Source organism: Monodon monoceros, unplaced genomic scaffold, assembly GCF_005190385.1.
Source record: "Monodon monoceros isolate NGI ecotype Baffin Bay Population unplaced genomic scaffold, NGI_Narwhal_1 Super_Scaffold_21, whole genome shotgun sequence".
Taxonomy (NCBI): Eukaryota; Metazoa; Chordata; class Mammalia; order Artiodactyla; family Monodontidae; genus Monodon; species Monodon monoceros.
In genome coordinates, this window is record NW_021703778.1 from 62364066 (window position 1) to 62384974 (window position 20909).

At 36.1% G+C, this 20909-nt stretch overlaps 1 protein-coding gene across 7 annotated transcripts in view; it reads left to right on the forward strand.

Moving 5' to 3' along the window:
* RNF111 (ring finger protein 111) overlaps positions 1 to 20909 on the forward strand; it is an 80798-nt gene that overhangs the window by 18495 nt on the left and 41394 nt on the right. For all 7 annotated transcript variants that reach the window (XM_029238688.1, XM_029238687.1, XM_029238683.1 and 4 more), the window contains one exon: positions 15071 to 15969. In XM_029238688.1, coding sequence (XP_029094521.1) covers positions 15090 to 15969 — 880 coding nt within the window. In that variant the 5' untranslated portion in view covers positions 15071 to 15089. The remainder of the gene's footprint in view (positions 1 to 15070; positions 15970 to 20909) is intronic.

The window sequence follows — 20909 nt, forward strand, 5'->3', positions numbered from 1 at the left end:
CTTTGAGTTTGAATTCAGTACTGTTATTTATTTTGTTGCCACAACTGTTCTAGCTTTGGCCATTAGGAGCTCTTGCAGGTTGGCTCCAGTGTCCCTTTGACATGCCTCTGTTCTTTTGTGTTTTGTGTCCTTTACTTTTTGGTACTGTAAGATACTCCACGCTCATCTGTTTTTCTTGCCACAGTTCTAGTATCAGCCATTCCTCCAAGGAGCCCTGATTCCTTTTGTTGAAGAATGATATTAAAAATCAGAATCTAGGTGCTGGGTCCTAGTACCCTTTTCTTGACTCAATTCCTGTGCACAATGTGGAAAGTCTGAATATTTGGATGAATGGTAGAGTGGTTATAGCATCACACATTTGTATCATAGTACTTGATAGTATCTGTGTTTGTTGACTTTGTCTTCTGCTGTGGAGTCATAAAAGCAGATTTTTAAAAGTACTTCTAAGTGTTTAAAAAAAGAAAAGTTAAAGTCAGAAAGCTTTAAGGAATGTATGCTTGGTTTAAGGCAGGCAAATGGGGAAGAGTCATTAGGTTCTTCTGTTTTATTCTGAATTTCAGAAAAGATGAACTCTCTTTGGATGCAGAAAGGAAGGGTGTCATCAGGAAACCTTCCATGGACAAAGAAGTGTGTTTGAGAACTTCTGCTAACAGGAATTTCAGGCTTCCTTGAGCCTGTTCCTCTCCATTATTATCATCATCATTATTGCTGTCATCATCAATAATATTATTTTGCCATAACTGCTGTTATTCCAGCCTTACCTTTCTTTTCCATAATGCTGAAATTTTTTGTTTTTAAACATACAAGTCATTTACAAATGATTTGTAGACTGTCAGGGCAGGTAAAAGATTAGGGAGGTTGGAGCCTCTTTCCAATTGCTTTTGCTGGAGTTTGGTTGCAAGTAATGGAAATTGGAGCTTTTAATCTATTACTGCCTTGAAACTTTACTAAGTATTTTAGAAAATGAATGGATCTGGATCAAGGAAAGAGTTTGTTGTTGAATTCTCTTGGAAAACCTGATTTGAAATAGCAACTGTAGCTCTAAGAAAAGGTTTTAGTCAAAGAATAGCAGAGTTCATCTTTGTCATAACAGTTGAAGAAAGAGCCAGTGATATTCAGAAGGTTTTCTGAACTTAATTTCTAATTTTTAAAAAATTCTATACTTCAGCCTTTGTCCTCCTACTTATATTCAGCAGTTTAGATCTGACACCCGCTAGGGACCAGCGTTTTAAAATAACAAATCTGAATCTCTCTCCTTTTTTTTTTTTCCTATTTGGTTATTTCTCTTTATAAATTTCTCAAAAAAAAAAAGAATAAAAGTAAGTAAAACATTATAGGTAGAATCCACATGTTTTCCTTCTTGTCAGTTTGAAGAAACTTTGCATATTAGGAATATAGTTTCATGTTTTGCAGGTATTTTGTATATTTTATTCTTTTACCATTTTTGTGAATTTATATGCGTTTTTTTGTACCATCGACATCTTATTTGTACATTCTCAATAAAAATTGAGATAATATTGTTAGTCACAATTGACGTGTTACCATGTTAACCCATGGTAAGCAACTAAAAATTTTTAACCATATTATTATAAATATGTCTAAAACATGCTGTATGCTTGTTTATTTTACTGAGAACAGTCTGTCCCCTGGATGGCTCAGAATCATGATTCTGAACATCAGCTTTTATTCCTTGCTTATTACAGTGTTGCCCTCAGAATCTGTTTACATAAATAATGTTATTTAATCTAGGCAAACTGCTGACTTTTTAGTCATTGGGACAAGTGGCTTAGTTCTTCTATCTTTTAATTATTAGGTGCTGCCTCCAGTATTCCATCTGTTATACCTGTAATCAGACAACTAAGCTTATTACTATTAAATATAAAATAATAGTCTCTGAGCATTGAATTGCATGTGGCCTTTCTGACAATTATTTTGAACCTTCGTAGAATCATCTTCCTTTAGGCTCTGTTCCCAAGAGTTGAAGTTGTTGGAAACCTGACTTCCAAATAAATGGAGTATTTATTACTGCCTTACAGAAAGAGAAAAGGGGAGTTATTTCAACAACATGATAAAACCTGAAGAGTATTTTATGCAAGGGAATTATAAGTTACTTAATTATGAAAGATACCATATTTTAACATGAGTATTTTTTTGGGTGGGAGTACGAAGGTTTTTTTTTGTTTCTTGTTTTTTTCATTTAGGGGGTATAAAGTTTAAGGCCAAGTGTGGTACCAGGAAGAAACAGCATTCATTCCAAAATGGCATAATTCTGTAGTGTTCTGCAGTTTGTGGTTCTAGCTCACTTGTTGAGCAGTGCTCTGAAAAAATGTAGACAGCTTCAGGGTCATATTTTGGTGTTTTGGCTCAAGTTTGGTCGATTCTGGGGATGCAGCCCTTGATTTGGTAAACAAGTTCTCCTTCCTTCACACCACCCTCCAACCCTAAAACCACCTTTTGCCCCCACCGCTGCAAAGCCTTCTGCCTGGTCTCTCTGCTTTCTCTCCAGCCTCTTGCTGTTAGCGCCACCTTCAATCTAAACTGTGTTAAGTAGAAACATTATCCCTCACTTTTTGATGATTTGACTCTAGCTTAGTCTCTCCCACTAAAAAACAAAACCAAAAAAACCCCCACACCCCAAACATCAGAGTACTTTGATACTGTCATTCTTTGCCGTGTCTCAGCATTGTTTGAAATGAAGGATTTTCTCTGCCTGCCATCACCTTCTGCATACTTCATGGTTTGACTTAGATGTCACCTTCTATATGAATCCTTTACCAGAGACACCACATGCTTTCTCCTTTGTGTTCTATAGAGAGTGCTTTTATTTATATCATTATTCATAGCATTCTGTATTTTGGGTCTTTTATGTTCTTTTTGTCGTACTAAATTATGAACTTCTTGAAAGATAAGACCCTATATCTTATTTATATCTCTGCCCACAGATCCACAAAGCCCTCATAGGTAGTGATTCTTGTTTGTCCACTTTAAGTTGGTTATTGCATTTGCCTTTGACATAGGCTTGTAGTTATTCCAGAACTAATTGAATAACTAGGCATATACTGTATCAGTCAGAAATTTTCATCTTGACTTTTTCAGCCCACCATCATTTGGTTCCACCCTACCTATTTCAAATAGTCTTTCCTGCTTCTCACAAGGATGTGCTCACTGCTTCGTTGAGGTTGTGACTCTTTGTGACTTCAAAGAGTCTTGCATAAGACACAATTTTTATTTTTGTATTTTTGATTTGATTTCTCCTTACTACTTTAGCATCATTCAACATATGTGACTGTTTATTCGTAAGTAAAAGACCAAATCACTTAAAATTATTAACAAAAATTAGTTCATAATGTTAAATGTACTCTGGTAAAGATGTCAGATCTTATTTAGCAGTATGGTTTAATTCTACATTTAGCTCTTGCAGATTATTAAATTTTGATAAGAAATTAGGCAAGTTAAAGCAGATATCTTTCCACATATAAAATAAAAATATTGTCCTTATGTTGGCCTCTATCACTTTAAAAAAGAAAGAACTCTCAATTCACTTCAAATTTGTGAATTTGAAGCTTTTTGAAAGTTGGCAGATTGATCATTTGAAAAACTATGAAGAACGAAAGATTGTGGAGGTTTGTTTTCCTTGAACATTTTTTTGACTTTTTATGGGTACTTTTCACTTAACTATAATAATTATTGTACTTTCATTGGTAAAGATTATTTGATGATAGATTATTACTTTCCAAGCATGAAAATTTCTTCATACAGATAAGTTCAGAAACAACGTGCCTAGGTAGGCTAGTATCAGTAACTAAAAAGCATAATCAACTCTCAAATTTGACAACTTCATTCAGATTTGCTAACAATTAGATGCTATCAGTTTCTGCCCTATTCTCTCATTAAGCTGTCCAGGACTGGTGGTCATTTCTGGTCACTAAGGAGGAATTTTATGCTTAGCCAAGATTCTCATAAAAATCATACTATCATATATTTGATTTATATAGTAATCTGCTACTAACAAAGTTGTGTCCTAGTCCAGAGGAAAAATAAAATATATTCAGTTATTTTTTTTTACTCCTTTAACTTCTTGTACTTTGATTTCAGAAGTGGCAAATGATCATTTTATAAAAAATTCAAACCATGCAGAAATTTGTAACACTAAAGATAAATGCTCCTAACCCAGTGCTCTAAGTCTCCACCTTACAGTTTCAGTCCCAAACTAAGTATATATTTTTCTGTATTTTCCCCATGCATTATAACACTTATTTGCAACCTGCTTTAAAAAAATTATCAGTTTGTACAGAGCCTACCTCATTTTTTTTTTATTTTTTTTTTTTTATTTTTTTTGCGGTACGCGGGCCTCTCACTGTTGTGGCCTCTCCGTTGCGGAGCACAGGCTCCGGACGCGCAGTCTCAGCGGCCCTGGCTCACGGGCCTAGCCGCTCCACGGCATGTGGGATCTTCCCGGACCGGGACACAAACCCGTGTCCCCTGCATCAACCACTGCGCCACCAGGGAAGCCCGCCTACCTCATTTTTAAAGGCTGCATAGCAGCTTATTTTATGCATACACCCTGAATTTTTAATTGAAGTATAGTTTATTTACCATATTTTATTGGTTTCAGGTGTATTGGTTTCATAGTGGTTCAATATTTTTATAGGTTATACTGCATTTAAAGTAATTATAAAATAATGGCTATATTTCCCTGTGTTGTACAATATATCCTTGTAGCTTGTTTATTTTATATGTAGTAGTTTGTGCCTCTTAATCCCCTACTCCTATCTTGCCCCCCCTCCTTCATTCTCCCCACTGGTAGCCAGTAGTTTGTTCTCTATATCTGTGAGTCTCTTTCTGTTTTATTATATTCATTCATTTGTTTTATTTTTTAGATTCCACATATAAGTGATAACAAGATGTACCTAATTTTATCTTTGTTATAAAAATTAATGCTTGATTTTAAAAAAGGAAAAAAAAAGTTTGAATTCAAATTTTCCCTTTCACTTCTACCCTCCTCAGTTATACATATAACTGTATAGTTGTTATTTTTAATTAAATGTTGAAATGTTTCAAAATTATTTGAAATTTTCAGTGAACAAAATGATGAGAAACAATGTAAACAGTATGAATTTGAATTAATCTTTACATATATGTCTTTAGACTATTAAAAACAATAAGATGTTTTTAAAGGCCCAAGATGTCTATGGTGATGGTATTTATGTTTTATATTTTAAAAATTTGTATCTTCTAATTTGTAACAGAGCCAATTTGGAGTGTTTGCTCATTCAGAAATGAAGTGTCTCTCCACTTACGAGGATTGTGTTGTACAGTTTTGTAGTTTTTCGGATATAAGCCTTTTTTGGTTGATTCTTTCATATTTTCATGATAGAATATATTTTATATAATAGATAATTAGCAATATCTTTATATTTCATGTTGTAATATAAATTCCAAAGTCCAGGCCAGAAATGTTAGATATTTGTGCATTGTACCCTATAATTTGTAATACTGCCTTACTAACTAGTTGAAACTGACTGCCAGATACTCTTCAGGCTTGCCAGGATAGATACACCCTTCATTTTGCTACTGGCCATGATAATAACACAATCATGACTAGAGCAGTAGACTCTCTATAATATATTGAACTCCACCCAGTTTGTACTCATAGGAGACCTAAGTAGATGCTAGCTGTGTTTTTCTTTGGTGACTAATACTTAGGGATTTTAGAGTACTTTAAACAAGACGAACAAGAAAATCATTAAGTTCATTGAGTAATAGAAACCTATTATTAGACAGATATTTAATTTCTCTTTTTCCAAAAGTATAATGTCTAGTATTAGAAATGGGGCAGCTGAAACATCCAGCTCCCCAAACTAATCCTCCATAGTAAAGGAGAGTCTAGAATTATTTGCTTTCATACGTTTTGTACGAAAGAATCTTAGGCCTTTATTTCTGTACTTTAAGGTTCTGCAGGAACAGTAGAGTTTATGCCCTTCTTTGACTCTGAGGACTTCATTTATTTCTAGGTATAAGGGAAGGCCTTAAACATTGTATGCCTTATATGTGTAACTGTAGAAAAGGAATTAGTAACAGCCATTGTGCCAGGCACTCTGATAGGTACTCTCATTTAACTGTTAAAGCACTTTTACGAGGTAGATACTGTTATTGTCCCAGTTTTATAGAGGGGAAACAGTGTTAGTTTAAGTAATATGCCCTAGGTTACACAGATAGTCAGGGGTAGAGACTTGAACCCAGATTTTTTTAGTACACAAATGAATAACACTTACCTTTGCTTGACTATTTACTCCTTTTTGTCAGTGATCCCACTTAAATGTGGATAATCACCTTGCCTTTCACTCAGTATCCTTTGAGTGTTTTTTTTTCCGTAGTATTTTCCCAAAGTCCTTAGATTCACTATAGCTTTTTTGATTATTATTGTACTGTCTTTATTTTCTAGCTTCCTAGAATATTTTGGAGATAGAAGATTTCTTTTTTTGAAGTCTTCCTCTTGGTGGTTTGGTTAATCAGCTAGTTCTCTACCCTAAGTCATTTGAGGTCAAGTTTGTACTGGGATGGTGGGGCACAAAAATTCTACATTCACAGAGTAAGCCTTCGATGAAATAATCAACCCATGGGAACTCTAAATGTAAACTGGGTGCTTTCTGTGCTTCTTGGTTCCTTTTTACCCTTTCAGGAGAGATAGTGATCCTGGGCAGACCTCTCATAAGGCAACTTCAAGAGTCTGATAGTTCTAAACTCCATTGTACTGTACCTTCATTCCTTTTAATACCATGAGTAATAATGTCCAGAGCAACATGGAATGGAGGCTGGATATCCCATGTCCACTTCCTCTCAAGTCATTGTCTCTATGGATATCTGTTTAGGTTAAGGAGTAGAGTAAACATCACTGGATTTAGGTCTCAATCCTTTCACTCTCCATATAAATCCTTCTTAGTCCACTTACTTTGAAATGCAACCCTAAGACTGACCTGTGACTCTAGCAAATAATAGGATACTCCCTTTTATATCAACACGGAGCCCTCCAGTGAGACTCCCTGTCCTTCCCTTTCTCTACTCAGAGGGTTTCAATATTTTACTTGGAAAAGTAAGGAGAAATTCTGAGCTGCTTAACATAAAACTATGAACTACAGTATGCTAGAGGACTATAGATAACAGAATTTTTGAAGGTGAAGAGAATTGGAATGCTAGTTTCCCTTGTTTTATAGTTGAAGAAAATTTCCTATTAATTTTTGCATAATTGACATGCTAGTAGTTGTTTCTTATAGGTCCTGTGTGTCTCTTGTTAAATTTGATACTAGGTATCAAATCTTTTCACCTCTATAGTGAGTGGTATATTTTTGTTATTCTGTAATATTTTCTAACTAGCTACTGTTTATTTAAAGGAAAGTCATTGATTTTGGAGTATTATTTTGGTAAACATACATGTACCTGTCCTGTCTTACTGTTTCCAGTGGTTTTCCTGTTCTCATCTGTTAATGTCATTTGCAAATAATGATAAAAAAAATCACTTTCTTTTTAAAATTTATGTCCATTCTCTTGTTTGAATGACTTGACTAGTCTTTCCAGAACAGTGTTATATAATGATGAAAACCATTTTTTCTTCTTGATTTTAGTGAGAATGCCTATAGTGTTTCACCATTAACTATCAGTTGTTTTTCTTTTTTCTTTTTTTTCCCCCTGAGTTGTGCAGGGCAAATAAAACATGTGTATGACTGAATCCAGCCAATTCTCTGGTTTGAAGATTTATTTATTTATTAAAAATTTATTATTTATTTATTTATTTGGCTGTGCTGGGCCTTAGTTGCAGCATGTGGGCTCCTTAGTTGCAGCATGCGGGGTCTTTAGTTGCAGCATGTGAGATCTTTTAGTTGCAGCATGTGGGATCTAGTTCCCTCACCAGGGATTGAACCTGGGCCCCCTGCGTTGGGAGTGCGGGGTCTTAACCACTGGACTGCCAGGGAAGTCCCTGAAGATTTATTTTTTAACCTTGGACCTTGATGCCCTCAGAGACATTAAAAGTGGTCTCTGCAGACTTTCTGGAAGATGCAACCAGTATTTAATACTGTTTAACACTATCTAATACTTACTATACATTGAGAAGCAGCAATGTAGATCAGGTTTGCCAATTTTATAGAGAAGAAAAATCTCTTATTTCCCTACTCTTCCCTTTTGAGATCAGTTTCTCTACTTTAAGGGCTTATTGGACTCCGAAATATAAGATAAATGTCTTCTGTCGTTCTAGAGCTTCTGTAACTGAAAATTGGGCCATGGTAAATGTTCAAGAAGTCTTAGACATAATTATTACATAATTTTGTTATTACTATTATTCTTCATATTCTCCTCTTTCCTATCTAAGTGATTGGTATCATCATATTCTTAGTTACCCAAGCAAAAAATACAGCAGTCATTTTTTACTTTTATCCATGCATTCTTTTACGGATTAATCCAATTTCAAAATATTCATTGAGTGCCTACTATGTGCCAGTCACCTGTTTGGTTTTTTTTAACATCTTTATTGGAGTATAATTGCTTTACAATGTTGTGTTAGTTTCTGCTATATAACAAAGTGAATCAGCTGTACGTATACATATGTTCCCATATCTCTTCCCTCTTGCGTCTCCCTCCCACCCTCCCTATCCCACCCCTCTAGGTGGTCACAAAGCACTGAGCTGATCTCCCTGTGTTATGCAGCTGTTTCCCAGTCAGCTGTTTTAATTAGTACAAGTCAGGCAGTGAATAGGACAGACAAGGTTTCTGCTTTCTTTGAACTTCCATTCTAGTCAAGGAACTTGTACAATGTACAGTAAATAATGAGATAATTTCATTTAATTGGCAAGTCAATTACTTTACAGAAATCAGGATGTGATATAGAGTGGTGGGGAAAAGAGATTGGTTCTTTTGGATTTTTTTTTTTTTTTTTTTTTTTCGGTACGCGGGCCTCTCACTGCTGTGGCCTCTCCCATGGCAGAGCACAGGCTCCGGACGCACAGGCCCAGTGGCCATGGCTCACGGGCCCAGCCGCTCTGCGGCATGTGGGATCCTCCCGGACCAGGGCACGAACCTGTGTCCCCTGCATCGGCAGGCGGACTCTCAACCACTGTGCCACCAGGGAAGCCTGAGATTGGTTCTTTAAATGAAGTGTGTGTTAGTCCAGGTCCTTTGAGAAACAGATAGCACAACAGGATTAAATGTGTAGGGATTTTTTTTTTGTGGTGGTAAATTACACATAATATAAAATTTACTGTTTTAACCATTTTTAAGTATATGGTTTGGCATTAAATACATTCACATTGCTGTACAACCATCATCACCATCCATGTCCAGAACTTGTTTGTACTCTCCAACCGAAACTCTGTACCCATGTAACACTAACTCCCCTTCCCCCTCCTCCTAGTCCCTGGCAACCACCATTCTACTTTCTGTCTTTATGAATTTGACTACTCTATGTACCTTATATAAGCGGACTCATACTATTTGACCTTTTGTGACTGGCTTATTTCACTTAACATAATGTCCTCAAGGTCCGTTCATGTTGTAGCATGTGTCAGAATTCCCTTTTTTTTTAAACTTTTTGTTTTTAGAGCAGTTTTAGGTTTACAACAAAATTGAAAGGGAGGTTTAGAGATTCCTCTTATACTTTCTGCCCCCACGTATGCATAGCCTTCCCCATTATCAATATGTCATCAAAAGATACTTTTTTTTTTAACCAAGGACGAACCTAAATTGACCCATCGTAATCACTCAAAGGTTCATGGTTTACCTTAGGGTTCACTCTTGGTGTTGTACCTTCTGTGGGTTTAGACAAATGTATAATGGCATATAGTCATCATCATAATATCGGAGTATTTTCACTGCCCTAAAAATCCTCTGTGGTCTACCTATTCATTGTTCCCCCTCCCCCAGCCCCTGCCCTGTAACCACTGATCTGCAACCACTGATTTTCTCCATAGTTTTACCTTTTCCAGAATGTTAAATAGTTGAAGTCATACACAATGTAGCCTTTTCAGGTTGGCTTCTTTCACTTAATAATAATGCATTTAAGGTACTTCCATGTCTTTTCATCACTTGATAACTTCTTTCTTTTTAGCACTGAATAATATTCAATTGTCTGGATAAACTACAGTTTATCTATTAACCTCCTGAAGGACATCTTGGTTCCAAGTTTTGCCAGTTATGAATAAAGCTGCTGTAAACATATGTGTGCAGGTTTTTCTGTGGATTCCTTCCTAAATTTCTAAAGCTGAATATTCCGTTGTATGTGTACCACGTTTTGTTTATCCATTCATCTGTCATTGGACACGTAGGATGCTTCCACCTTTTGGCTGTTGTGAATAATGCTGCTATGAACGTGTGTGCGGAAATATCTGTTCAAGTCCCTGCTTTCTTTTAGGTATATACCAGAAATGGAATTGCTAGATCCTATACTAATTCTGTGTTAATTGTTTTAGGAATTGCCATACCCTTTTCCAGAGCTACTGCACCATTTTATGTTCCCACCATTGTAAGGGTTCCAGTTTTTGTGCATCCTTACTGACACTTGCTATTTTGGGTTTCTTTGATGATAGCCTTCCTAATGGGTGTGAAGTGTATCTCATATTTTTGACTTACACTTCCATAATGGTTAGTGAAGTCATTGAGCATATTTTCATGTGCTTATCGGCACATGTGCTTATTTCACGTGCTTATTGTATATCTTCTTTGGAAAAATGACTATTCAAGTCCTTAGTTAATTTTTAATTGGGTCGTTTGTTTTTTGTTGTTGTTGAGTTCCAGGAGTTCTCATACCAATCCCTTATCTGATGTATGATTTACAAACATTTTCTCCTATTCTGTAGATTGCCTTTTCACTCTGTTGGTACTGTTCTTTCTTACTAATGGAATTTTCATTATTCGGAATATGTAAAGTATACTGTCTATATTATCTAGCTATAAGTAGTGGTTTTTATAAAGTATTTAAATAATAGGAAAGTATTCTGTCAGGCAATTGATTTAATATTCTTAAACTGGCACAAAGTAAAATAAATATCAGTGAAAGAGAAAAGGTTTAAAACATGCCTGTGGCACAAGTATTAATTTTTTCCATGTAATTATATGAAAGAAGATAAACAGCAAACATATTTCTAGTTCATTTTCTGAAAACCTCTAAAACTTTTGTAGAAGATTCAAAATTATCTTATACATTTCTTTTAAAATCTTGTTCCTTTAGAGTTATGTAAAATTAATTATTTAAAAAATTCAAAATTTAAACTATTGTGTTAATCATAAAAAAGTATATTTACCTTTGGTAGTGAAGGTTCATACTAATAATAGTGACTGTTTCTAAACTGTATTACAGTTTAGAAGTACAGTTCCTGAAAGTTGTATTGGTAATCTTAATGGGTTTTTACCCCCCTTATTAAGCTTATACCCTCATATAAGCTTAATTTATAATGTAAATTGCCAAATCCTAACCCTAATTTTTAGTTCTGAAAGTTAGCCTTTTTAGCTGTCGTGCTTTTTTTTTTTTTTTTGCGGTATGCGGGTCTCTCACTGTTGTGGCCTCTCCCGTTGCGGACGCGCAGGCTCAGCGGCCATGGCTCACGGGCCCAGCCGCTCCGCGGCATATGGGATCTTCCCGGACCGGGGCACGAACCCGTGTCCCCTGCATCGGCAGGCGGACTCTCAACCACTGCGCCACCAGCGAAGCCTGCTGTTGTGCTTTTTTTCATGCAAGATTTACTAGTTGTGTATCCTAAACTATTGTCTGTCAGGAGTAAATGGTATGCTGCTGTTATAGCAATAAAATGATTGGATCAAACCAGTACTAAGAGGGACTAGTGTTATGGTTTCAGTATTGAAACACTGTATAATATCAAACCATTCATAATGTGGCCAAGGAGATAGATATATCTAGTGCAAACTTGCCTCCTTTGTAAATTAGGTCAGCCAGTAATTTTTACAGAAATAAAAGACTAGGGCTTCCCTGGTGGCGCAGTGGTTGAGTCTGCCTGCCAACGCAGGGGACACGGGTTCGTGCCCAGGTCCAGGAGGATCCCACATGAAGCAGAGCAGCTTGGGCCCGTGAGCCATGGCTGCAGAGCCTGTGCGTCTGGAGCCTGTGCTCCGCAACGGGAGAGGCCACAGCAGTGAGAGGCCCGCGTACTGCAAAAAAATAAATAAATAAAATAAAATAATTTTAAAAAAAGAAATAAAAGACTATATCATGATTTTATCAAATAGCAAATAGTTCAGAACATTCTTTATTGATCCTTTGTGTTAATCTTGTTGCTTTTTTAGTTTAAAAAATATAGTATTGGTATTTATTTCTTTACATGACCTTGCTTCTCTTCTTTTTCTTAGTTCAAAATAGAGCATACATTTGTACTCCCCTGGTGGGAACATCTCAGGTTATAAGGGATGTTAATATTGCATCTAAGGACTGCATGACAACGCAGAGAACAGTTACTGGTATACAAATGCACATACCACACACCACATTATACACCACCATTCTCCCTTATTCCCTCCCTGCCTTGAATGGGGCAGACAGAATTTACCAAAAACCAGAGCAGAGTTAACCATAAAGAGTTCATTATTTTGGCTTTGGGGCATAAACTGATGGAAAAGAAATTGAGTTTAGTAAATTATGCTATGAATCACTTCTTTGTACATTCACTTATATATTCGTGGTCTCATAATTTATCTGTTCTTTTGGCAAGTTTTTATTGCCTCTCAGGATCTCCATTACCAAGGCCCAGAGGGTGACTTAGTAATTAAGGATGAGGAGTCTAAGACACTTTTTTTCTTCAGCATATGAAGACTGTTTCCTCAGAGATCCAACTCAGCACAGCTCCTGGGAGACATGACTTCTAGAAGAACCCCAGATTTTTTCAAATGACATGTTTTTTTGATGTGAATCAAAAGAGGGGTTCATAATTATCTGATGCCCAGATAATTATGATACTTTACATCTTGACTTTTTGGCAACAGCTTTATGGAGATATAATTCACATACCATACAAGTCTCTCTTTAAGTGTACTGAACTCAGTGGTTTTCATAATATTCACTGAGTTGAACAACCATCAAAGGAATCTTAAAATATGTGGGTTTTTTGACCTTTTTTTAACTTAGCATAGTGTTTTTGAGGTTCGTATCATGTTGTAACATGAATCAGTACTTCATTTCTTTTGATTACTGAGTATTAATCCATTTTGTGGATTTATTTTTTCATCAGTTGATGGACATTTATGTTGTTTACACTTTTTGGCTCTTACTAGTGGCTCTAATGGTGTTATGAATATTTGTGTATAAATTTTTGTATGGATGTATGTTTTTATTTCTCTTGGGTGTATACCTTGGAGTGGAAGTGCTGGATCATATGATAACTCTGTGTTTAATCTTTTGAGGAACTGCCAAACTACTTTCCCAAAGTGTATACACCATTTTACATTCCCACCAGCAATGTATGAGGGTTCCATTTTCTTTACTTCCTTGCCAGCACTTGCTGTTATCTGTATTTTTTATTATAGCTATCCTAGTGGGACCAACTTAAGTCTTGAATCACATATACCTGTGCCTTATCGTTGTGGCCTGTTTTTTCTTGCATTTAATTATGGTGATCCTTGTGTGACTGGCCACCTCTTACGGTTTCTCATTGCTGTACCCTTGTGTTCACCCATCTTTTTGTTCCTCCTTTACTGTGGATCCAGACAGGGCTTGATGACTGATCTTGGATACACCACCACCTGCCCTTGAAGAAGATAGAGGTTTTGATAGCTTCGTATAGAAATAGGTTGTTTCATTTTTTAATTACTGTCATCTGTTCATCTATTTGATAATAGTTATATACTAAAATATATACCTGTGAAGTTGTTTATTCCTGTAAGTTTCATTTGTGGAGAAGAAAAAACTTGCTACTAAATATCTTTTTTTCCTCTCTTTTTCGGAAGTGGTTTACAAAGTGCACGTTAAGTACAAAACTATGGTGTTAGAAGTTAAGTTAATGGTTACAATTCTTGGTGGGTGGAGTGACTGGAAGGGGATTTCTGGAGTGCTAGTTATCTTATGTTTCTTGATCTTGGAGCTAGTTACATAGATGTGTGAGAATTCACCGAGCTATGGACTTAGAGTACATGTGTCTTTGTTATATACTCCAATAAAAACTTAAGTTAAAATTGTTAACATTGTTTAAATCATTTTTAGCACTAGTAAAGGTTTTCATTTGTCATATTAACCACCTTTTAAATAAGTATATTCCATTTTGAGTCATTATATTTACTACCTTAAATTATCACCATTCTTATATGTACATTGAGTTGATGTAGATGCTATAATTTCAAGTCCCCTTGTTCAGCTGCTCATAATTTCAGAGATTTAATGATTTAGATTCTTAGATTAGCTGTAGAAAGTTTGATTTTACGCTCTGCTGTGTTGCTTTAACTGAATGATCTTCAGCAGTTCAGTTTTGGCTCTGGTCATTCTGTATGTATCTAAAACTTTATGAAATGCAGTAGTTGTGCCTACTGTCTATTGGTGAGTTCAGGTTCTCGTTAGAGACTAGAGTGCTATGAAGGAAAGAACCATGAAAGAGAAGCTATATTTATATTAGTTCGTTGTTTATAGTAATATATCTAACATAGTAACCATATAGATGTACAGAAAGTATTTGATGTAATTATCACTTTAAAATGTGATACCAGGAGAAAACCAGTGTTGACTAATCAAAGTCTTTTGAATTCTAATCTTTTTGTCTATTTTTACTATAATAGGTTTTGGAGAAATTGTTTGATTTTGACCAAATATGTTATGCTGCTGAAGTTAGGAAGATACACAGTAAGATCAGTTTTCTGGTTAATAGAAGTTTTGAAGTAGGCTTATGTTCTGTAATCTTTATTTCTAAAAATTGGGTTTATGGGTAAGAGGTATCAGAGAAAATTGACTCGTTACAGCCATTTTATATTCTGATGAGGAAAAGGCAATTCTGCCCTATTACAGGGATATTTTCAGTGGAATCTGAGAACTGCTTAAACAGTATAATAAAACGCATTAACCATCTTTTTAATATCTTATTGTGTCTTCTAGGCCTTCCTTAAAGTTTCCCATGTCTCAATGGACTCCTGAATATAACAAGCTCTATACCTTAAAAGTGGATATGAAGAGTGAGATTCCTTCTGATGCACCAAAGACACAGGAGAGTCTGAAAGGGATCCTCTTGCATCCAGAGCCCATTGGGGCAGCCAGAAGTTTTCCTGCAGGAGTTGAGATGATTAATAGTAAAGTGGGGAATGAATTCTCACATTTGTGTGATGATTCTCAAAAACAAGAGAAGGACATGAATGGTAACCAACAAGAGCAAGAAAAAAGTGTTGTTGTGAGGAAAAAACGCAAAAGCCAGCAGGCTGGCCCTTCATACATGCAAAATTGTGCTAAAGAGAACCAGGGAATATTAGGATTGAGACAACACCTAGAAACACCAAGTGATGAAGATAACGATTCTTCTTTTAGTGATTGTCTTTCTTCTCCTTCATCTAGTCTACATTTTGGAGACTCTGATACTGTGACTTCAGATGAGGATAAAGAAGTCTCTGTAAGACATTCCCAGGCAATTTTGAGTGCTAAAAGTAGAACTCATAGTGCACGGTCCCATAAGTGGCCTCGGACTGAGACAGAATCTGTTTCAGGATTGTTAATGAAAAGACCCTGTTTTCATAGCAGTTCATTAAGGAGACTTCCATGCAGAAAGAGATTTGTGAAAAATAATTCCTCCCAGAGGACACAGAAACAAAAAGAGAGGATATTAATGCAGAGGAAAAAACGAGAAGTGTTAGCCCGAAGAAAATATGCATTGCTCCCCAGTTCTAGTAGCTCTAGTGAGAATGACCTCAGCAGTGAATCCTCTTCCAGCTCATCAACTGAAGGAGAAGAAGATTTGTTTGTTTCTACCAGTGAAAACCACCAAAACAATCCAACTGTTCCCTCAGGTAAAAATTTTGTTTCTTAAGTTTCGGAATAGCATGGAAGCTATTGCGTTGTGTTTGTGCTTATTTTCTTCTACGTTTTAGTGATTTCATTGTATTTAGAAGGAATATGAGGCTCTATTAACTTTAATTTTTAAGCCATATAGATAAATTACCAACTGTAGTATTAAACCATGACCCCAATTCTAAGATACAAATTTTAAAAATTTCTAAAATTTTAAATAGAAAATTTAAAAATTTTCTATTTTTCTGGCAAAAATAAAGCACGAGGTTTTATTGGGGTTTTTTTTGGAAAAAGTTTTTATTTTATACATAATCAGATTATATTTTGTGAGTTGTTGATTTATGGTACAGTTTTTTTTCCCATAGTACTTCTTTAGTACGTTTAACTTTTATGAGTGCCTTTTCAGATAGCTATGTGATGGATTTCTTTCACATTCAACTACAGTAAGAACAATTCTAGTCACTAAAAAAGAACGCTTATTTTTCCTTTAAGTACTCTATTCTTACTGTTTACTCTTCCTTTGTCATGTTCTTTATAACGGAAAAATAATTTCAAGCATTTGAGAGGTAGCTTTTATTCTAATACTGGAACACAAACTTTTAGTCCTGACGGTGCTCAGTAGAGCATATGATTAATCAGTTAAAAATGAATCGATAGATGATTAGCTTGAGTGCGCCCCTCACCACAGTAAATGTTATATTTAACTAGAATAAGATCATGTACAGTCTCTGAAGTGTATATATGTTATATTTAACTAGAATAAGTTCATATACAGTCTCTGAAGTGTATGTTCCATATAAACCATTTTTACAGTTTGTTGTAATTTAAGGTAATTTGATGAAGTGAGCATTGAGTGAAGCCTGAACTGAGGTAAAAGGTTAATTTCTTGTGAAAGTGTAAGGAAAGTGGGGCTGGGAGAGCTTTTTAAACGGCTAAGATAATGGTTTCCAATTACTGACACAGTGCTTTCCTAGTCTTTGCCTGGTGTCCTGCCTGTTGAGGACAAAGCCTACTTACTAGTCTCCTGTGCAGATATGCCATTTCTCCCTCTCCTCTCCTTCTATATGGGTCCCTTCCTTTTCCAAGACACCCTTTCCTCTTCCACGTTTATTTTTCTATTCTTGCCAGAACCCTGAAATCAGCAACTTTGTTCTTAATTTTCATCTTAGCTATGGTTAGTTCATTTTTTATAACCTACCCAAATATTTGTTTTAAAAAGAGTTAATTGAGATCACCTGCAGCTGAAAGGAGGTTCCAGCAACCATTCCCTGAGGTTTCTTGAGAAAGAGGGAGGTGAGAATAGGCATTGTCTTGCTTAATGTCACATTTCACATTTTTCTCAGGTAATTAGAATGTGAAGACTCTAGTTTTGGGAGTAGGAGCAGCAGAGTCCAATTTCTGCTTGAAATTAGTGAGGCAGGATGGTTGGTGATGTAAAGCAGAAGTTTTAAGGACCTGGTATTTGTAGGAAGCATGAGAATAGAGTAAATATAGGCCTGAATCTTTGTTTTTATCTAGGAAGAAAGGAGTTCATATATCCTCAAGTAGTCAAGATAAATGCGAACTCTGTAATTCATTTTTAAATCTTGTTTAGTACTAATTGTAGCACGTGGGTTTTTTAACTGTCTCTCTTGGAAGAATTACATTATTTTCAGACATTATCCTTGTTTGTCTCCGGAAACACAAATCCAAAAGTTGAAGCCAAGTACTCCTGATGTTTTCTGGTTCCTAGATCAGTGTTTTAAACTAGTTTTTTTTTTTTTAAACATCTTTATTGGAGTATAGTTGCTTTACAAGGGTGTGTTAGTTTCTGCTTTATAACAAAGTGAATCAGCTATACATATACATACATCCTCATATATCCTCCCTCTTGTGTCTCCCTCCCACCCTCCCTATAAACTAATTTTTAATAATAAAACATTTAAAAAATATTAAAAAAACCCACACACACAAAAATAAAAGTCAGATGTCTTAAAAGTAAGTTACTAATTTATTTGCATATATAAAATGTTGAATAAGTGTCAATTTAGAAATATTGCTTATTGGTACCCAGATTTTCTGATAACAGTTTTATTCACACAGGCACCTTAGACTTTGGTGACTTGGTGATTGCTAGAACCACTTTTTAAGTCATTAGACAGTTTTTGTTTTGTTTTGTTTTGTTTCGTTTTTGCCGTACGCGGGCCTTTCACTGCTGTGGCCTCTCCCGTTGCGGAGCACAGGCTCCGGACGTGCAGGCTCAGCGGCCATGGCTCACGGGCCCAGCCGCTCCACGGCATGTGGGATCTTCCCGGAGTGGGGCACGAACCCGTGTCCCCTGCATCGTCAGGCGGACCCTCAACCACTGCACCACCAGGGAAGCCCATCCCTCACTTTTTTTTTTTAGTGGAGAATTCAGAACAATTTCTGACATCACACCATTTAATTTGTTTTATATACTACATATTTCCTGCAAACTGGTGGATCTAAAAGCTTGCTTAGATTTAGCAACTCTTCCTTGGTGGTGCTGTGTACTTTCTGTTGCATCGCATGTTAAAATTGATTAGAGGTTTCAGATGGTGTCATCCTGATCCTTCCAGTATAAAGTTCCCCATCAACATTTCATGTAAGACTTTCAGCAGCTTTGATGATCTTGCCTAGATCCATTATTTCATTAGGGGTTGCAAAATGCTGACTTTCTATCATTCTGTTACATTTATTAACGGAGGTTATTTCATAAGGAAGAATTCTCCCTGCATCAGCTAATTGTTTACTCTGAAATGAAGGTGATAGAGTAAATGTAAGATGAATGCTTGAGTCTTTACCTTCATTTACCACTTTTCAGAATAAACTTTAGCAATATTCAGAGAGGTTTTTCATTTTCAATTATCATTTTGAACTCATGAATTTTAGCATAGTTGATGTGTTGCAGTCTTTTTATTCTTTTTGATGTTCAGATACTTTCATCTTTGGCCAGCGGGAGCATCTTCAAGTTGGTTTGTGTCCTTTTTTAAAAAATTTTATTTATTTTTGGCTGTGTTAGGTCTTCGTTGCTGCGCACGGGCTTTCTCTAGTTGCGGCGAGCAGGGGATACTCTTTGTTGCTGTGCGTGGACTTCTCATTGTGGTGGCTTCTCTTGTTACGGAGCATGGACTGTAGGCGCGCGGGCTTCAGTAGTTGCAGCACGTGGGCTCAGTAGCTGTGGCTCTCAGGCTCTAGAACGCAGGCTCAGTAGTTGTGGCACACGGGCTTAGTTGCTTCACGGCATGTGGGATCTTCCCAGAACAGGGCTGGAACCCGTGTCCCCTGCATTGGCAGGCAGGTTCTTAACCACTGCGTCACAAGGGAAGTCTCTGGTTTGTGTCCTTTTGATGCCACTCCACTAGTCTTTGATAACTTCCTTACTCTCTGATGTAACAAGATAGTCCAGATTCATCCTTTACATTTCCTCTTCCAAACCTGGAACCAGTCATTCCAAGCACTCCTGATTTCCTTTTATTGAGAAGTGATAGTTAGAAGCTATCCACTGGGAACGAAAGTGCTCATTGTTCTACTGGGTTATCATTGCTTTTTGTCTTTCTTAATGGACAGAGTTAGGAATGTAAAGATTTTAGAAAGATAAATCATTAATTCATATGACTATTTCCATTGAAAATTTAGGATTAGGGTTTTTATGTAAGCTTGTGTTTTATTTTTGGATTTCTTTACTATCACATTGAAAATCTGGATTCTTAACACTATTAATTCCTTTTTTATTCTATACAAACTATAAATACATAGACATAAGTGAACACTCATAAAGGAATGTAAATGAAAATCTCTACAATTATTATTAACAGTAATTCTATTGAATATAATGAAAGATTTTTCTGTGTGGTTCCTTTTTTGCCCTTGGCTGGTTTTCTGTGTGGTTATGCCACCAATTTAATATGCATTTAGGATCATTTGTTTTGTGGTTGTTGCAAAGGATTTTGTTTTGTTTTTTAAGAGATTTGTAAAAATTGTTTAGTTTTGCTTTTTAATTATGTGAAATATTTACCTGGTTCCAAAGTCAAAACTTTTAAACAAGATATATTCATTGAGGTCTAGTTTTCCACCTCTGCCCTCTCTTCCTATCTTTTTCTCCCTAATAGATAATCATTTTTCACTAGTTTCTGTTTTAGTTTGTTCCATTTTTTTCTCTTCAAAAATATTAGGGCTTCCCTGGTGGCACAGTAGTTAAGAATCCGCCTGCCAGTGCAGGGGACATGGGTTCAAGCCCTGGTCCGGGAAGATCCCACATGCTGTGGAGCAACTTAGCCCGTGCGCCACAACTACTGAGCCTGCGTGCCACAACTACTGAAACCCGCGCACCGAGAGCCGAGCTCCGCAACAAGTGAAGCCACTGCAATGAGAAGCCTGTGCACCGCAATGAAGAGTAGCCCCCGCTCGCCACAACTAGAGAAAGCCCGCGCGTAGCAACAAAGACCCAACACAGACAAAAATAAAATAAATAAAATATATTTATTTAAAAAATTATCAAATATATGTGTGTGTGTATATATATATATATATATATATATACATACGCACACACATACATACATCCTCCCCTTATCTTACTCAAAACATATCTCTTTCTTTCACTTAACAATGTATACAGTCGTTAGAGTATAGAGATATATTAGAGGAATAAAAGTTTATATATGATGAGATATAAAGGATATATAGGCTTTCATTCCTCTATTCATTCTTTTTCATTCCTCTTTTATTTTTTTCCACAGGTCCACAGTACTCCATTGTATAGTTATACCCTAATTTGTTCAACTAGTCCCCTATCGATGAACAGTTTGCAGACTTTTACTATTATGAATAGCATTGCAGTGAATAGCTTTTTGTATATGTCATTTAATAGTTTTTGCCATTGTGTCTTTGGGATAGAATTCTAGGAGGGAATTGTTGAGTCAAAGATAAAAGAGTA